The following is a 17,394-nucleotide window of genomic DNA, read 5'->3' on the forward strand; positions in this document are numbered from 1 at the left end:
CAGATCTGTCAGAGCACATTCTTCTAAATGTTTTAAGTTTACATGCATGTTAGTCTAAAACAAATACAGCTCATAGATTCATTCAGACAAATAATAGTAGTCCATAGAATGGTTACAGTTCTCACAAGTTCTTAGGATTACTAGTACTTGGACCCAGCCAAATCGTGATTTTTAGATTTTCTATATAGTTCTCCAGTGTCTCTGCTTTTCCCCGGTACTGTGTTCAGTTAAATCTTTACCACTCACGTGCAAACCCTGACACTCGCTAGTGGAAAGACACGTGCTGCATCATCAGCCATCCTGCCTACCCCACAAATGCCCCAATTCCCTATCCAAACTGCATATTTCCCAACCCTAACTGAAAGGGCCAAACTTTGTGTGTTCTAGATACTGAGGTGTCAAAGCAGAAACTTACTGCTGTGAGGTAGGAGTGAGTCTCCTAGCCAGTTATCTCATTAAGCATGAAACAGCAACAGCTCATCCCAGAGACAGGATGCAATAAGAATAGACTCACAGGCCATACGTTCTGGGAATCTTGAGACAGAGGAGGGAAGGCAGTGGCACAAGAAGTAGAAAATTTGTATGGAGAAATACACTCCCAGTCTCCAGATAGGCTTCTAATAGCCTAGAAACCAAAATATACTAATATCAAGTCAGATCTGATGACAGGAGGTGGAAAGCACACAGAAGTAGGGAGTCTTCAAAATGGATAGAGGTGTGAGCAGTAGGATGGAATGGTATTGCAGGTCACGTGTTGAGTTCTGACCATGGCACTTCACCAGTGCAGACCATGGGGACAGAGCTCTACGATATGGGGAGAGACAAAAAGTCTGGAGAAGAAAAAGTGTGGGACAGGGTCCATCAACAGATGGAGTGTTTCTTCCACATTGGGACAGCAGGACCGTGGAGTGAAGGGATAGAATATGAAAGAGAGGATGGAGCTCAGATCCTCAGTTTTAATTTTTGCTCTACTACTGACTTAACCATGTGACTTAAAACAACCCACTTTTTCTCCCTGGTCTCCAGTTTCTTTATTTCCAAAGCAAAGAAGTTGTACAGGGAGAGCTCTCAGCACTGATTCGGTTTCCAATGTGATCAGATCCATAGTATGGGGATACAGACGGAGGGACCTTGCAGTATAATTACCTCACTTCTATAGAAATCACACTGAAAAGCTAGTTTGAGAATACCTTTTTTTTGCAGAATTATCATCTCTAGATCTTTTACTGCTCTGTGTGTTCCTCCTTGTTACCAAAACTCAGATGTTGTTTAGCGAGCATATTCACATAAGCAGTCCACTGCCACACGAATCACACAGATGTACAATTTATGCTTGCTTACCTCTTTAAAGCAAAAGGGTATAATTTTAGCATTTATGTTTGTTCAATTAAGGAAAAACAATTAGAGTTGGACACATACTGCTTACTAGTCACTCCTGTTAATGTAGATAGGAAATATATTAAAAGCATTTGGAACTTATCCCTGAAATCTAGATTTAGATAATTTTTAATTTACCATAAAGCAAATTTGGCAGCCTCATTGCTGCCATAGATGAAGAACTCTAGATTATCCACACTAATGAAGAAGATCAGTGGCGTGGCTAATCCAGAATAGTAGATAAATTATATAGCCAACTATCAATTGTCTGTGCTAATGGAGGAGACCAGCGATGTGGATAATCAAAATATAATTTACATTTAGCTTTGGAAAGTGTTTATAGTACTGTATAGCTCTGTAGAGCCACATCAGTCTAGACTGTATAGGATCCAAATAGGAGACTGGGCAGGTAGTTACAGCTGTCTGAGGGCCCCTCCCCTTCAGTTTCAGAACTTCAGCTCTATAGATGTTAATAAATAGCTTCTTCATGTGGAAGATACTCTTAAGGGGAATGTGGCATCGCCCTTCCCTAATTCCACTCACTGTAACTGGGGAGGCAGGGACAGTCATAAGCAGCTCCATATGAGGCAAACTGCAATAGGAAACAGTACTCACCATGTAAAGAGACTACTCCAGGGTGAGTGGGGCGCTGGGAATATATCAAGAGCTCTAGTACCTTTTTGTAATTGTAATTTGCTCTTAATATTCTATAGAATCTGTCTTAGTCTCTTCAGGCTGCTATAAACAAACTACCATAGACTGAGTGGCTTATAAACAACAGGAATTTATTTCTCACCACAACCATGGTGCAGAATCAGTGTATTGTGAGGGCCACTTCCTCATAGATGGCACTTTCTTACTGTGTCCTCACATGGTGAAAGAGGCTAGAGAGCTCTGTGGGGTCTCTTTTACAAGAGTTCCACCCTTGTGATCTAATCACCTCCCAAAGGGTCCACCTCCTAATACCAGCACCTTGGGGTTTAGATTTCAACACATGAATGGGGTGGGGGGATACACAAACATTCAAACCATAGTAGAATCTTAGACCCCAATTTTTTTTTTTTTTTTTTTTCAGTACGCAGGCCTCTCATGTTGTGGCCTCTCCTGTTGCGGAGCACAGGCTCTGGACGCGCAGGTTCAGCGGCCATGGCTCACGGGCCCAGCCGTTCCGCGGCATGTGGGATCTTCCCGGACCGGGGCACGAACCCGTGTGCCCTGCGTCAGCAGGCAGACTCTCAGCCACTGCGCCACCAGGGAAGCCCCCAGATCTTTTATGGGTATCATTTCTTCTGGAAACTTGGTGCCACCATGGATAGTGATTTATAAAAGCAATTCTTTATGTTACCCTATAGGTTTGCCTTATAACTTTCAATACCCAAAAAAGCCCAAAAAGATCCAGAAACTCAACAACAGGTTAAATCTGAAGATAGTTGGAAGAAGAAATTATAAAGATAAGAACCAAAATTACTGAAATAGAAAACTTGATTAATAGCATCATCAAAACCAAAAGCTCGGGCTTCCCTGGTGGCGCAGTGGTTGAGAGTCCGCCTGCCGATGCAGGGGATACGGGTTCGTGCCCCGGTCTGGGAGGATCCCACATGCCGTGGAGCGGCTGGGCCCGTGAGCCATGGCCGTTGAGCCTGCTCGTCCGGAGCCTGTGCTCCGCAATGGGGGAGGCCACAACAGTGAGAGGCCCACATACGGCAAAAAAAAAAAAAAAAAAAAAAAAAACCAAAAGCTCGTTCTTTGAAAACATTTTCTTTTCAAAAGAAAAGAGACTTCTGGAAAAACTGCTCGAAGAAAAGGAAGAGATACAAATAAACAATGAGTGAAAAAGTGTAAATAGCTTAAAATACAGTATAATTTTTTACTTAAAGAATACTGTATAAACTTCATAAAGTTCAATGTTAGGGACTTCCCTGGCTGTCCAGTGGTTAAAACTCTGTGCTTCTACTGCAGGGGGCACAGGTTTGATCCCTGGTGGGGGAACTAAGATACTGCATGCTGCGTGGCCAAAAACCAAACAAACAAAAAATAAAGTTCAATGTTAAATCTGAAAATGCAGATAAAATAAATAATTCTCTGCAAAAATATAAATTAACCAAAATGATTGAAGAACAAACTTAGATGAACCAATACCACTAAAGAAACTGAATTAATAATCAGAATTCTCCCCACCAAAATATACCAGACCCAGGTAGGTTTGTAGTCAAGTGTTACCAAACCTTTATTCAGATAGATAATCCAAAGAACACCACTCACCTTAGTCTGTGAAACTATTATAACCTAAAAATACTTCAAAATATCTACAGAATGTTACCATTTTTGTGAAATCTGAACACTTCAAAGTTATACTATTGTTTATTGGAATATTTATTAATAGTAAGAGTATTAGAACATGAAAATGGCAGGCACCAACTTTAAGACCATGGCAGCTTCTGGAAAGGGAAGGAGATGAATGGGAAGTGGGAAGGAGAGTTAGACAGAGGATCTCATTATATCGTTAATGCTTAGGGGGAAACAACTAAATTAAGGGTAAATGTTGATTTGATAAAGCTAAATGGTTAGGTACAGATTTCCATTACTTTATTTTCTATACTTAAGTGTATATTTAGAATGATTCCTAGTTTTTAAAATCTACAAATTATGTTAAGTGTATGGTGGCCAGTTTGGTCAAGTATCTTAGAATTACAAGTTGACCTCTTGCTCTGTTGGTGGAAATGTAAATGGATACAGCCACTATGGAAAACAGTATGGAGGTTCCTTAAAAAACTAAAAATAGAACTACCATATGACCCAGCAATCCCACTACTAGGCATGTACCCTGAGAAAACCATAATTCAAAAAGAGTCATGTACCACAATGTTTATTGCAGCTCTGTTTGCAATAGCCAGGACATGGAAGCAACCTAAGTGTCCATCGACAGATGGATAAAGATGTACATATATACAATGGAATATTACTCAGCCATAAAAAGAAACGAAATTGAGTTATTTGTAGTGAGGTGGATGGACCTAGAGTCTGTCATACAGAGTGAAGTAAGTCAGAAAGAGAAAAACAAATTATGCTAACACATATACATGGAATCTTAAAAAAAAAAAAAAGGTTCTGAAGAACCTAGGGGCAGGACAGGAATAAAGACGCAGAGGTAGAAAATGGGCTTGAGGACATGGGGAGGGGGAATGGTAAGCTGGGATGAAGTGAGAGAGTGGCATGGACATATATACACTACCAAATGTAAAATCGATAGCTAGTGGGAAGCAGCCGCATAGCACAGGGAGATCAGCTTGGTGCTTTGTGACCACCTAGAGGGGTGGGATAGGGAGGTTGAGAGGGAGATGCAAGAGGGAGGGATTATGGGGCTGTATGTATATGTATAGCTGATTCACTTTGATATAAAGCAGAAACTAACACACCATTGTAAAGCAATTATACTCCAATAAAGATGTTAAGAAAAAAAAAGAATTACAAGTTGAGTATATAATGACAAAGTTATGATAAATCAGCTGAATTCTATGCAGATATTTCACATACTTTATTCCTAAGAGGTACAGATTTTCCCCATTATCTGAAAGTAGAGCATTCCTGTGAAACCTTTCCTAAGCCAAAGTAGCTGTAAAGCAAAGAAGCAGTTACCTTACAACACATCTTTCTAACGAATGCAAAAAATAAATGGAGATAAAGCACAGATGCTCACAGACACAGTTCAAAGCTATGGCGGCTTGATGCCGAGATGCTGAGTGTGGTTCCTGGGGGAGGAGCTTGGTGGTGCCAGTCTCACTGTTCCAGGTGCTCACTGTCTCTGTAATGGTTGCTACAAAACAAATGCTAAACACTTTTCACTTTTCACCTTTTCTTGTAAAGGTGAAAATCCTCTTCATATTTCTTTCTGCTAGTGAAAACAGGTCTTTCATAAAAGTGAAGTGGTATAAAGCAAACTTTTTAAAAGCAGGGGATACTTGTAGTTTAATTTTTCTTCAGTACCTAGCTAAGAAGCACTGAACGTTTATAATAAATTTTAGGCAAGATGGCAGAAGACAGAAGCGGAAAGTTCCAAAGTGAAGGCTCTTTCAAATGAAAGACATTATTTGGTTTGAGACAAGCTGAATGGTTATGTGTCACAGACCAGGATAAACAAAGCCTACTACATGGGTCAGGCCAAGGATGTGGATTTGGAAAGTAGCAGCTACCAGAAGGCCAGAGTCAGGAGAGTAGGGAGCTGTCCTGGGGTGAGTGAGAGGAGTGATCTCTTCTTGAGCAGGGGGAGCAAAGAGAAGAGAGGTTTCCTTCAGAATTACCTAGGAACATTTTCAAGCTAGGCACAACCCACCACCACCCTGCTCCCCACCATAAGAATCACTGCCCTTGTGAGCAGTGAGTGTTGGCTTAAAATAAGCTTGCAAAAAACTACTTGTGTGGATGAAAAGGAGAAAAGGGCTAAGAATTTACCCCCCACATTGAGGGTGTAAATGTGAAGAGAAGAAGAAAAGGAGAAACACTTGATGGAAAGCTGTTAGAAGAGACAGACAAGCAAAGAGCTGATAAAACATAATTTTAAATAAAATAAACCCTGCAACAGAGGAACAAGCCATTGCTGGGGGAGAGGGTTGGCAGGGAATATTTTAAAAAGATAAGAAGGGTTTTGTAGGTAAAGAAATAAAGGAAGAAAATCCAAGCCTGAAAGACTAGCATGTAAGCACGATCGGGTGTTTGGCTGATCCTCCCAGTGTCCCAGCAAGACCACATCCTGCAGCCACAGTGTGAGTATCAGCAATGGGGGCTCGTCACTAATTACATTGGTCCATAATCTTACAAAAAAAGTTGTCTGAACAATGTGACCTTGTGACATCATAATTTCAAATACAATTTGCAGGAATGTACAGAAAGACGAATGTTTAACCAGACATTTCCAACATCTCCATTCATCTACTACTATGATGACAAATACGAAATCCGGGAGAGAGATCAGAGAATAAAACGAAAAGTGAAAGGTATGTTACTAGATTTCTTACTAAATCACCTTTGCAGTAGTTCCTTAATTTCCTTTTTTTGCACTGTCTTTGCAAACTGCTTTGTGGGCCTTTGGTTAGGACAGAAAATGTTTTTAATAGTTACTATAGAAACTGGAACTTTCTTTTTTTCTTTTCTTTTTTAAAAATTTATTTATTTAATTAATTTATTTTTGGCTGCGTTGGGTCTTTGTTGCTGCACGTGGGCTTTCTCTAGTTGTGGCGAGTGGGGGCTACTCTTTGTTGCGGTGCGCGGACTTCTCATTGCAGTGGCTTCTCCTGTTGCAGAGCTTAGGCTCTAGGCACGCGGGCTTCAGTAGTTGTGGCTCGTGGGGTCTAGAGTGCAGGCTCAGTAGTTGTGGTGCACGGGCTTAGTTGCTCCACGGCATGTGAGATATTCCCAGCCCAGGGCTCGAACCCATGTCCCCTGCATTGGTAAGTGGATTCTTAACCACTGTGCGACCAGGGAAGCCCGAAACTGGAACTTTCTTGATCTCCAGAAATCAAGCACCCACTTCCAAAATCCTGTGTTTTAATCTATTCACCGTGAACATTTTTCTCACATAATGATCATTTTAGAAAATGTCCAGAAAATACTTATATCCATTTATGCATGCAGAGTTTTTAAAGCTTCCTTTGAGATTTTTCTTTTCAACAAATAATTATGTTCTCCCTCTTTATATCTCTAGTATTTTTCAAGCAAAGAAAAGCTTTCCCTGCTAGGTGATTCCTGGAGCTTCCCCAAAGAAGTCATTTTTTATTGGCCACCATTATGAACAGAGCTCCAGATCCACAGCCACCCTCCATTTCTTTATTTGCTGTTGCTAACGTAATGTTCTTTCTCACCAAATTATTTTATAATTTAGGCTTATTTTCTCTGCCACTCTTCTTTCTTGCTGTATGCTTCACAGTGGTTTACAAAGTTACTTTTTTTGCTTTCAGGACCAAATAGTTCTATATTTTTCAAGTTAACTCATACATCGTTGACCCTTGGCCTTTTCATTATTCTCTTCCAGACTCTCTCTGAGTTCAGGTCCTTTCAAAATGAAGATAGTAATTTTGGAGGAAAGTAGAGGAATTACTTCTCAACTTCTGCATATTTTGCATATTTTATCTCTCTATGTAGAGAAATTATAGTACAAGAAGATAATGATTAGACAACTAAGTTTTTAAAAGATTACAAACAAATGCGCCAAAATGTCATCTCTGAATTAAAGGGTTGTGGATGCTTTCTCTGTTATTTTCTCTGTACTTTTCTGTATTTCCCAACTTTTCTTTAATGAGCATTTATAACTTTTATAATCAGGGAAATAGCCTTTGTTCTCCTTTTTAATTAGTTATATCAGCAACTGTGTGGCACAGATCCACTTTGAGGCTCACTATATTGGACTTTATATTTTATACTGAAGTCTATAAGTAATTATTGGTACTTACTTTTGCTCTATATTCTAGAATTCAGTTTTGTCCCCTAAGTATACTACTTCGCACTCTGTCCCATTTTTTTATTGGTGACTTCTTTAATCTTTCAAGGTTCTGTTGACCTTAGTTTTCATCCCTCACTGTAACCTCATCTCCCACTTATCCCATCAGAATCACTACCATCAGACGCTTATAGTAAGAGTGCCAAGTCCTGATAAAATATAACATCAGATCTGGCACTTAAACCTCTTAGATACACTAGTGCATGCACATGTACACACTCGGTCTCTAAGCCAGTGATCTCTACTCTGGAGGAGTAATCTGGAGGAATTATCTCCTGTCCAGTATGGAATCCACCTTTAAGTACTGTGGCCAGACTTTATCTTCAGAGTATAATTGAAATGTCATATGAAACTGTCAAAAGGCCACATTATACATCTTGCTTCACCTTATCATCAAGGGCTGTCTCTTTATCAGTGCAGGAACTTGAATTGGTCACACGTGACTTTTCACAAAGCTCACATGATTACTGCTCTCACTGGTCCCTGTCTCCCTTGTTGAACCTAGTTAAACTATATTGAACAAAATAAGTATCATTGGATTTCTGGATGTTTTCCATGTTTAGAAATATAGAACTACAACCACTGAGTTTTTAGTGAGTGTTTTTTTTACCTTAGTAAGGGCTCTTTAGAATGTCATATCATTAATGCATTTAAATGTCTGGCTTCCGTCTCTGCTAAGTTATTTACAGACCAATGAAAGCTCTGATGGAGCTGCTGAATATGCAGAAATACTTTTATGTTTTCCAGAACTCCAGAAGAATGGGGATTTTCCAAGGCAGTTCAAGAGGCCTTATATGGAAGCAGCAGATAAGAGGCCCCACCGTGATATGAGGAAGAGCCATGCCTCATGGAGAAGTAACACGTGGCCTCAAGAAAAGAAAGAAACCCAAAAAGAAGCCATGAACAGGACCAGCAGAGAGCGTGAGAAGCACAGGAAGGCTGACAGGTGTCATGAAGTGGATGAGGACTACCCCAGGGGCCCCAGAGTCCACTCTTCTCCTGGCACTGTCAAAACCGAGAAGCCTCACAAGCCCTTTCGCCACTCATTGCATTACCACAAGCCAAGAGAAGACAGGCTGCCCAGAGAGGGCAGGAGGGTCAGGCATAAGAAAAAGGAGAGCCGTTTGGAGGATGATGACAATGATAATTTATTTCTCATTAAGCAGAGGAAAAAAAAAGTCTAAGCTGTGAGTTAGCTTCTGATTTGGCTTCCCAGTGTTTGGTCTTCATGTCTACAACATCCTGGCAATATTTGTATTACCTGTGATTAAATGAAATGAGGTTTTTGTTTTTGTTTTTTTAATCTCAGCCATTGAACAAAGTCCTTGGAGATCTCAGTTCTCTGTGTCCAACAGGTTATTAGGTAAGAAAACAAAGATAAACTCGGACTTCCCCTGTTCCAGGACGTCATTTTTATTCACTCAGTACCCTAGGGATAGGAAGAATTAATCTTTTCACAAAAAAATTTTTTTTAATATTTGGAAAAAATAAAAAAGCTCATTAAATGTATGTAGTGTATGAAAATTAAATCCTTGCAAGAAGATAAATTAATGCTAATATGAAAAATTCATCACTTTTTCAGCATTCCTTTTTTTTTTTTAAATATCGGAAAGGATAATAACTATAGATCTAAATCTGGCTTTTCTTGCTTCTGAAGCTGGTGTCAGAATCTTACTTTGGTCACCGTATCACAGGCTGAAAATGAAGGTGTCGTCATTGAAGCACTGAAGAGACAGGGAATTGGGTTTTAGAGCAAAATACAAGTAAGGAATCCATCCAGAGTAAATGTTGAGAAACAAATTTCCTGAAACAAGTGAAAAGAGTCATCAAAAATTTTAACTTAATCACAAGGAAATCGTTTTTACCATTTTTACAGCCATACTTGAGGAAGACTGTCCCTCAGATATTTAAGATGAATATCATCCAACTTAAAAAATTGTTTTGGGGGCTTCCCTGGTGGCGCAGTGGTTGAGAGTCCGCCTGCCGATGCAGGGACACGGGTTCGTGCCCCGGTCCAGGAGGATCCCACATGCCCTTGAGCGGCTGGGCCCCTGAGCCATGGCCGCTGAGCCTGCACGTCCAGAGCCTGTGCTCTGCAACAGGAGAGGCCACAACAGTGAGAGGCCCGCGTACCACAAAAAAAAAAAAAAAATTGTTTTGTTCTCATGGGTTTTTTAACTACCACAGAGTTACACAGAAGTTTTTATACTTGTGAACCTTTTGTACTTATCAGAGCCTAATGTTAGAATAAGAAAAATAAAATGTCTGAAATAGAGTAAATAAACTTGTCTACTATGTAAAAAGACAATGAGAGTTTGAGTAGTGACAAAGGGTGTACTTGGGTTGGACAAGCAACTAAAGTTATAAAATCTCTATAAACTGGGGTCAAATGCCCTTACTGTACCCAAGCACTAGCTTTATGCCAGAATAAAATGAGATGGAGAAACAAAATGTTTCTCCATGTTCTCCAACAATTGGAATCGTAAATTTGTGTTTTCCTCTTTGTGAAGTACACAGTCAGCTGTATATCTGGTAGGATTAGCTCTCTTTTCTTTTGGAGGGTAAGGGAGAATCTCTCCTCTAGAATCAGACTTGGTGTCTTTACCACCTTCCCTGTGGCTGCCCAGCTTTCAGCTAAGTGTCAAGCGTTCATTGTGTGTTGGTGGTTGGCTTCCTAACATCTACTGGGATTGTTCTGACCCTAAGGTAAGTGGGCACGGTCTTTTAATACCCTGCTAAAAGTGGCAGCCATGAAAAATGGCTTCATAGAGTGGTAAGCCTTGAGATAATTGGCATTATTTCTCGGGAGAACCTGGGACAGGTGTGGCTTATTACTGATGTGGTGTGACTAGCATTCCTTCAGATCTGAGAACCTCTGCTTTCAGGGCAGAAGTGGGATTGCCTTTCATACTTAGAAAATTGTTTGGAGGACGGAAGAAATGAAGCTCTTCTTCTGTTTGTTTCTGCACATTATCTTCTTTTTCCTCCCAAATTTTATTTTTTTTTATTAGACAAACATTTTGTTCTGGGGTATAATTTACCCTTCAGGTCCATGCATTTATATGCAGATAGGAAAGGAGGCTGAGCTACTTCACTTTGGGACATTAGGACAATAAGGAAAGAACAGAAACACAAGAGGAGCTTCTGCTCCATTTCCTCTTCGTTGCCCTTGGCACCTGGCTCTTACACCAAGTGTTCAGTTAGTCAGTCTACTCACACACTAACTTTCCATACAAGAATGGGAAGTTTAAAATATTTAGTGATTTGACAATCAAATAAGACTTTAAATGGATAAATGTGGTTAAGAGAAAAGGAGATGTCCCAAACAATAAGGATCCACATAGTTGCTAAGACTGAGAAGACTCTAAACATCTTTTTGCCTCTGGTCCCACTTTGATTAGAAACAGCCTGAGTAGCTCCTTTCCTGGGTTCTAGCTTGATTCATGTTTGGCATTCTTAGAGCACAGAGAAACTGTCTCCCATTTTCTCAATGGAAAGCCTTGCTTTCATGGACCATGCTACTGGCAGTGCCTGTTATTTCAGAACCATGCTATTAACAGTGCTTATGATCAGCTCTTTATTTTCATGTTATACAAGGAGTACATATTCCTTTTAAGGGGGAAAAATATTTTAAAAAATTTTTTCTAGTTATCATCTGTCATCATACAAAGTTATTACAATATTATTGACTATACTCACCATACTGTACATTTCATCCCCATGACTCATTTATTTTTTAAATGGAAGTTTGTACCTTTTTTTAATTGAATTATAATTGACTTACAAATTATATTAGTTTTAGGTATACAACACAATGTATAAAGTGATTCAGTACTTTATACATTACAAAATTATCACCACGGTAAGTCTACTTACCATCTGTCACCATGCAAAGTTATTATAATATTATTGACTGTGTTCCCTATGGTGTACATTACATCCCTGTGATTTATTTATTTTATAACTGGAAGTTTGTACCTCTTAATCTCCCTTATATATTTCATTCATTCCCCCCCATCTCTCTCCCCTCTGACAATCACCAGTTTGTTCTCTATGAGTCTGTTTATGCTTTGTTATGCCTATTTCTTTGTTTTGTTTTTTATTCCATATATAAGTGAAATCATATGGTATTCATCTTCCTCTGTCATTTATTTCACTTAGCATGAAACCCTCTAGGTCAATCTGTATTGTTGCAAATGTCAAGATTTCATTCTTTCTTATGGCTGAGTAATATTCCACTGTGTGTGTGTGTGTGTGTGTGTGTGTGTGTGTGTATCACACCTTTATCCATTCATCTATTCATGGGTACTTAGGTTGCTTCCATATCTTGGCTCTTGTAGGTAGTGCTGCACTGAACATAGTGTTTTCAAATTAGTGTTTTTGTTTTCTTTAGAAAAATATCCAAAGAGGGGAATTCCCTAACGGTCCAGTGGTTAGGACCCCTCGCATTCACTGCCAAGGGCCTGGGTTCAATCCCTGGTAGAGGAACTAAGATCCCACAAGCCGCATGGTGCAGCCAAAAAAAAAAAAGAAAAGAAAAATATCCAGAAGTGGAATTGCTGGATCATATAGTAGTTCTATCTTCAATTTTTTAAGGAACCTCCATGCTGTTTTCCATAGGGGCTATACCAATTTACATTCCCACCAACAGTGCATGAGAGTTCCCTTTTTTCCCACATCCTTGCCAACAACTTGTTATTTCTTATCTTTCTGATAATAGCTATTGTGACAGGTGTGAGGTGATATCTCATTGTGGTCTTGATTTGCATTTCCCTAATGATTAGTGATGTTGAGCATCTTTTAATGTGCCTGTTGGCCATCTATAGGTCTTATTTGGAAAAATGTCTGTTCAGGTCCTCTGCCTGTTTTTTAATCGGGGGTTTTTTTTTTTTTTTTTTTTTAACATCTTTATTGGGGTATAATTGCTTTACAATGGTGTGTTAGTTTCTGCTTTATAACAGAGTGAGTCAGTTATACATATATATATGTTCCCATATCTCTTCCCTCTTTGTCTCCCTCCCTCCTGGGAAGAAGTTTTGAGGGGACTATTTGAATCTTGATGGAAGGTGTGCTGTGAATTTTGCCAACATCAGTTGGAGGTTTTGCCCAAAAGGAAAGTGGTAGCTGATTCAATAGGAACTAATGATCAGCATTTCCAGGATCAGCTTTAGTACAGTCAGAGACAGAAAAAAAAAATGTCAAAGAGTTATTCAATTCATGTGTTGGTTACTTTAATGGCTACTGTCAATTTCTAGAATTATTTCAATTTTGGGGGAGAAATTCCATCATAATACTTCTCTAATAATAAATAAATGGATGGGCTGGAGAAACTAAGGAGAAAAGGGTGTATGTCTCTCAAAGAGCCTAAACGAAAGGGAATAGGTTCAGAGAAAGGAACCTCTTAGAGATCCCTACTATTTGAACTGTTTTAGTACTCCACGCCGGGGGCTGTTCCATAGTGGTGGGGTTGAGCACCAAGTGTGGGGCTCTGGTGTCAATTAGGACTGGAAGAGATTCATCCCCAATCTGGAGAAATGTTTCTCCAACCAATTAAGAGGGAGGATTAGAAAGAGCCTCCTGTAGTTCCTCGGAACCCCATCTTTGAAAATAGGGAAGATGTTGGAAAGGCTGGTTGGAGGGCTGAAGGTGCCTAAAGTGCTTAAATTTGTAACAATCTCTTTTCCAATGTCCTGGCTGTTTGCAATAATAGCAGAAACTAGGAGGGTTTTGGTTTCATTTCTGAGCCTTCATTTGTTGAAGATTAAGAATTTTGGCAGTCTTCCTTGAAGGTGACTCATCTAGAGTACGAGAGCTGGCTTGCCAGATTAACTAAATCTGGAGTGGACATAGTTTCCCATTCCATCCTGGTCCTTTTTACTAGAAGGGAATGGTCTCAGTTCAGCCTATTAATAGACACAGTTAAAAGCTACTTGGATGGAATCAATATCTGAAGGAAGACCAGAATTTCCTTTAAAAACAGTCTGAAGTTGATTGTAATAATCATGAACAGGTTTGTCAGATTTGTGTGTAAGCCTGAATTTTGTTCCAATTAACACGCCTTGGAAAGGCCCCAGGAATTGCTTGATGAAGTTGCCTAGCGATTGCCGGAGCCTGATCATGTAAGTTAGGTGGCTGGTCTACGAGCTGTAATTCTGGAGACCTTTCAGGACTTTCCTAATTGGTGGTTTTCATCCAAATCTGGGTCTGGCCTTCACCAACAAGCATATAAACTAGATGATATAAGTCAGAGAATCCAGGCTGACAAGTTAGAATGGCTATATGAAATTCCCCATCAAATCTGTGAGGAACTTCAATTACTTTGGGAAAATCTTTGACTATGGCTCGCAGTTCAGCTTTACTCCAGAGATTATAAGAAATTAAGGGTTTAGCTTCTGGAACCTTAGAAGGCTTCATTTTAAAGGGACAGCTTCTGACAAGTTCAGAGGAAAAGGGGGCCGCAAGAGTTTCAGAGAAAAGGGGAAGTATGGTGGGAGAATTACTAAGGGGGAACTGAGGGTATAGAGGAGGTGTAGGCAGCATAGATTGCAGAGAGACAAGATGGTGCGCCAGGCAGAGCCTGAGGCAAAGAGGCCAAGGGAGAAGAGCCTGAAGGTTTGGGAACTATTTCATCTTTCTTTTTTTTTTTTTTTTTTTTTTTTTTTTTTTGCGGTATGCAGCCCTCTCACTGTTGTGGCCTCTCCCGCTGCGGAGCACAGGCTCCGGACGCGCAGGCTCAGCGGCCATGGCTCATGGGCCCAGCCGCTCCACGGCATGTGGGATCTTCCCGGACTGGGGCACGAACCTGCGACGCTGCATCGGCAGGCGGACTCTCAACCACTGCGCCACCAGGGAAGCCCTTCATCTTTCTTTAATCGTTTGTTTGCCTCAGTTGATCTCAGAATCTTACTTTGCAGAGAGGCAATTTAGACTCTTGATAATGTTGGAAAGCCTTAAAATATCAATTGAACTAAGCATTCCACTCAGTTCTGGAAATTTTTGAGCTTTTGTAGTCCATTTCAGTTTTAAGGAAATTAAGTCTGGGATTTCAGAAGTTCCCCATAATGGCCATTGATATCACAAGTTGCCTTTAGTCAGGTCAGTCCATTTAGTTAAAAATGCACATGAGGGGACTTCCCTGGTGGCGCAGTGGTTAAGAACCAGCCTGCCAATGCAGGGGACACCGGTTCGACCCCTGGCCCAGGAAGATCCCACATGCCGCAGAGCAACTTAAGCCTGTGCCACACAACTACTGAGCCTGCGCTCTAGAGCCCACGAGCCACAACTACTGAGCCCGTGTACCACAACTACTGAAGCCTGCGGGCCTAGACCCCGTGCCTCGCAACAAGAGAAGCCACTGCAATGAGAAGCTCGTGCACAACAGCGAAGAGTAGCCCCCACTCTCCGCAACTAGAGAAAGCCCGCGCGGCAACAAAAGACCCAACACAACCGAAAGGTAAATAAATAAATAAATTTATTTTAAAAAAATCCCACAGCATTGTAAATCAACTATATTTCAAGAAAAATTATTTTTTAAAAATGCACATGAGAAAGCCATAATACATAAAAAGATAAAATTGGCCCGAGTCCCTGTAGGCACCCTCAAAATATTTAGATAACTGGGATCCCATTTCTCAGAGGTTTTTCTCTAGAGTAAAGAACAATTTTCAAACAGCTCCAAGAGCTTACAGCACAAACAGCTCAATTTGAAAAGCTTGCAAGCCTGAATACCAGCCAGTCCTAAGGAGATAGCTTAGTCTTGGAGAAGCCAGGTGGAAAGGCTTTTTCAGCCAATTTCCAGAGAATGGCCCTTTCCAAAGGAATAGGCCAAAGATTGAAAAACCAGCACAGTTTCAGAGAAGCAGCCCCTGTTTCTGAAGGAATCAGCCAAAGGCCTTTTCAGCCAGCTTTGGTTGACAGTCTGACTTCAAAATCAGACCAAAGTGCCAAACACATACAAAACAAGACTTCAACCAGAAAGATGAAACCTTTAAGTAGATCCCAAATAAACCCTGTGGAGCTTCAAACGCAAAGACGGCATGAGCTCACATCCAGGAGAAAGATGTGCCTTCAAACTCCAGGGTCAGCAAGAAAGCAATGAGCTAGAAAGCTCAATAGGCTAAATTGCGGTTACCACACCTGTTTGCTCACCAGCGCGGAAGCCATGGGAGGATCTTTAATGGTCCCTGTGTGGGCTACCAAAATTCTGACCTGAAACAAATAGACTGCCAGATATTTCTCCAGCAAAGGTGGGTTTATTCAGGATCAGCAGAGATTTTCAACTTGAGGTCCGTAACCATGGCAAACCACATGCAAGTTCCTGAACGACAAGGGAAGGAGAACCCTTTCATAAAGGAAAAGGAAGTAGGGCGGGTATAGTAAACAAAGAACCCATGACTTTTCATTGGCTGAGTCCTCGCCAGGATATAAGAGGAGTATTTCTTCTTCCTATTGGGCTTTGCTATGATCACAGGGCGTGAGAGCTCCCTCTTCTGGTCTCCCAGCTCTATTTAACTGAGTTTATTAATTTTTAAAAAGAGATTTGGCTTTTGCTCCTTTAAGTGTGGCCCTCGGAATGGCAGCCCCCCCATTAGCTGGGAGCTTGTTAGAAATGCAGAATCTCAGGCCCCAGCCTAGTCCCATGGAATCAATCTTCTTTTTAGCGAGGTCCCAGGTGATTTGTATGTACCTTAAAGTCTGAAAAGTGCTGGTCTGGGTGGAGCCTTCTGTTTACAATTCCTGCTTCATGTCTAGGAGCCCCCACAGTCCCAAGGAGGAGAGGTTGGGAAGCAAAGGGTACATATGAGGTTAAGGTCTTCTAATCAATGGCACCTGTGGACTCTAAAACCTAGGGACAGAGGGCAGGAGGCTGAAACCATTGGCCACCCTTGGGGTCAAACACAACTTAGGTGGAGCAGATTTTTATACAGCCCCACCCTCCAATTCGACAAACAGAGGAGGTTCCTATCACTTTTTCTTAAGAAATCCATGTCCCCAGGAAGCAAAACAAATTTAGGGCAGTGCTTCTCCACTCTAATGCACAGAAGGACCTTTTTAGAGCTTTGTAGAAGTCCAATGCCTGGGCCCTGCCCATGGGATTCTGGTTGAATTGGTTTGAGGTGGGGTGGAGGGCTGAATTAAAAAAAATTCTCCTGATATTCTAATGTGCAACTAAAGTTGAACTGCCACCTTAGAAGCTTTCCATTAAGATAGTGGGTTTCCAAATGTGGTGCCCCGAACTGCTGCATGAACATCACCCAGGAACTTGCTACAAAGGCAAATTCTCAGGTCCCACTCTAGACCTACTCAATCATAAACACGGGAGTAGGGTCCAGCAAACAGGGCCTCCAGGTGAGGCTGATATGTTTCAGAACCACATCATAAAGGCAAAAGAAACAGCACAGGATGCAAGCTGAAAGTCCCTTTTGTGGATCTTTCTAATAAACTACAAGTTTCAAAAAGAACTTAAAGGGCTTAATCCATATTCCTATTTATTTAATGTCATGGCCAGCAAGCTTCATAGGGGATTG

At 40.8% G+C, this 17,394-nt stretch overlaps 1 protein-coding gene across 1 annotated transcript in view; it reads left to right on the top strand.

Moving 5' to 3' along the window:
- Nucleotides 1–9,376, top strand: part of ZCCHC7 (zinc finger CCHC-type containing 7) — a 243,152-nt gene extending 233,776 nt beyond the window's left edge. Inside the window, exons 8-9 of the mRNA XM_007456003.1 lie at nt 6,251–6,368; nt 8,615–9,376. Of these exons, the coding sequence (XP_007456065.1) occupies nt 6,251–6,368; nt 8,615–9,051 (555 nt within the window). The 3' untranslated portion in view covers nt 9,052–9,376. The remainder of the gene's footprint in view (nt 1–6,250; nt 6,369–8,614) is intronic.
- The last annotated feature ends 8,018 nt before the right edge of the window (nt 9,377–17,394 follow it).

This window comes from Lipotes vexillifer, unplaced genomic scaffold, assembly GCF_000442215.2.
Source record: "Lipotes vexillifer unplaced genomic scaffold, Lipotes_vexillifer_v1.1 scaffold920, whole genome shotgun sequence".
NCBI classification, from domain to species: Eukaryota; Metazoa; Chordata; class Mammalia; order Artiodactyla; family Lipotidae; genus Lipotes; species Lipotes vexillifer.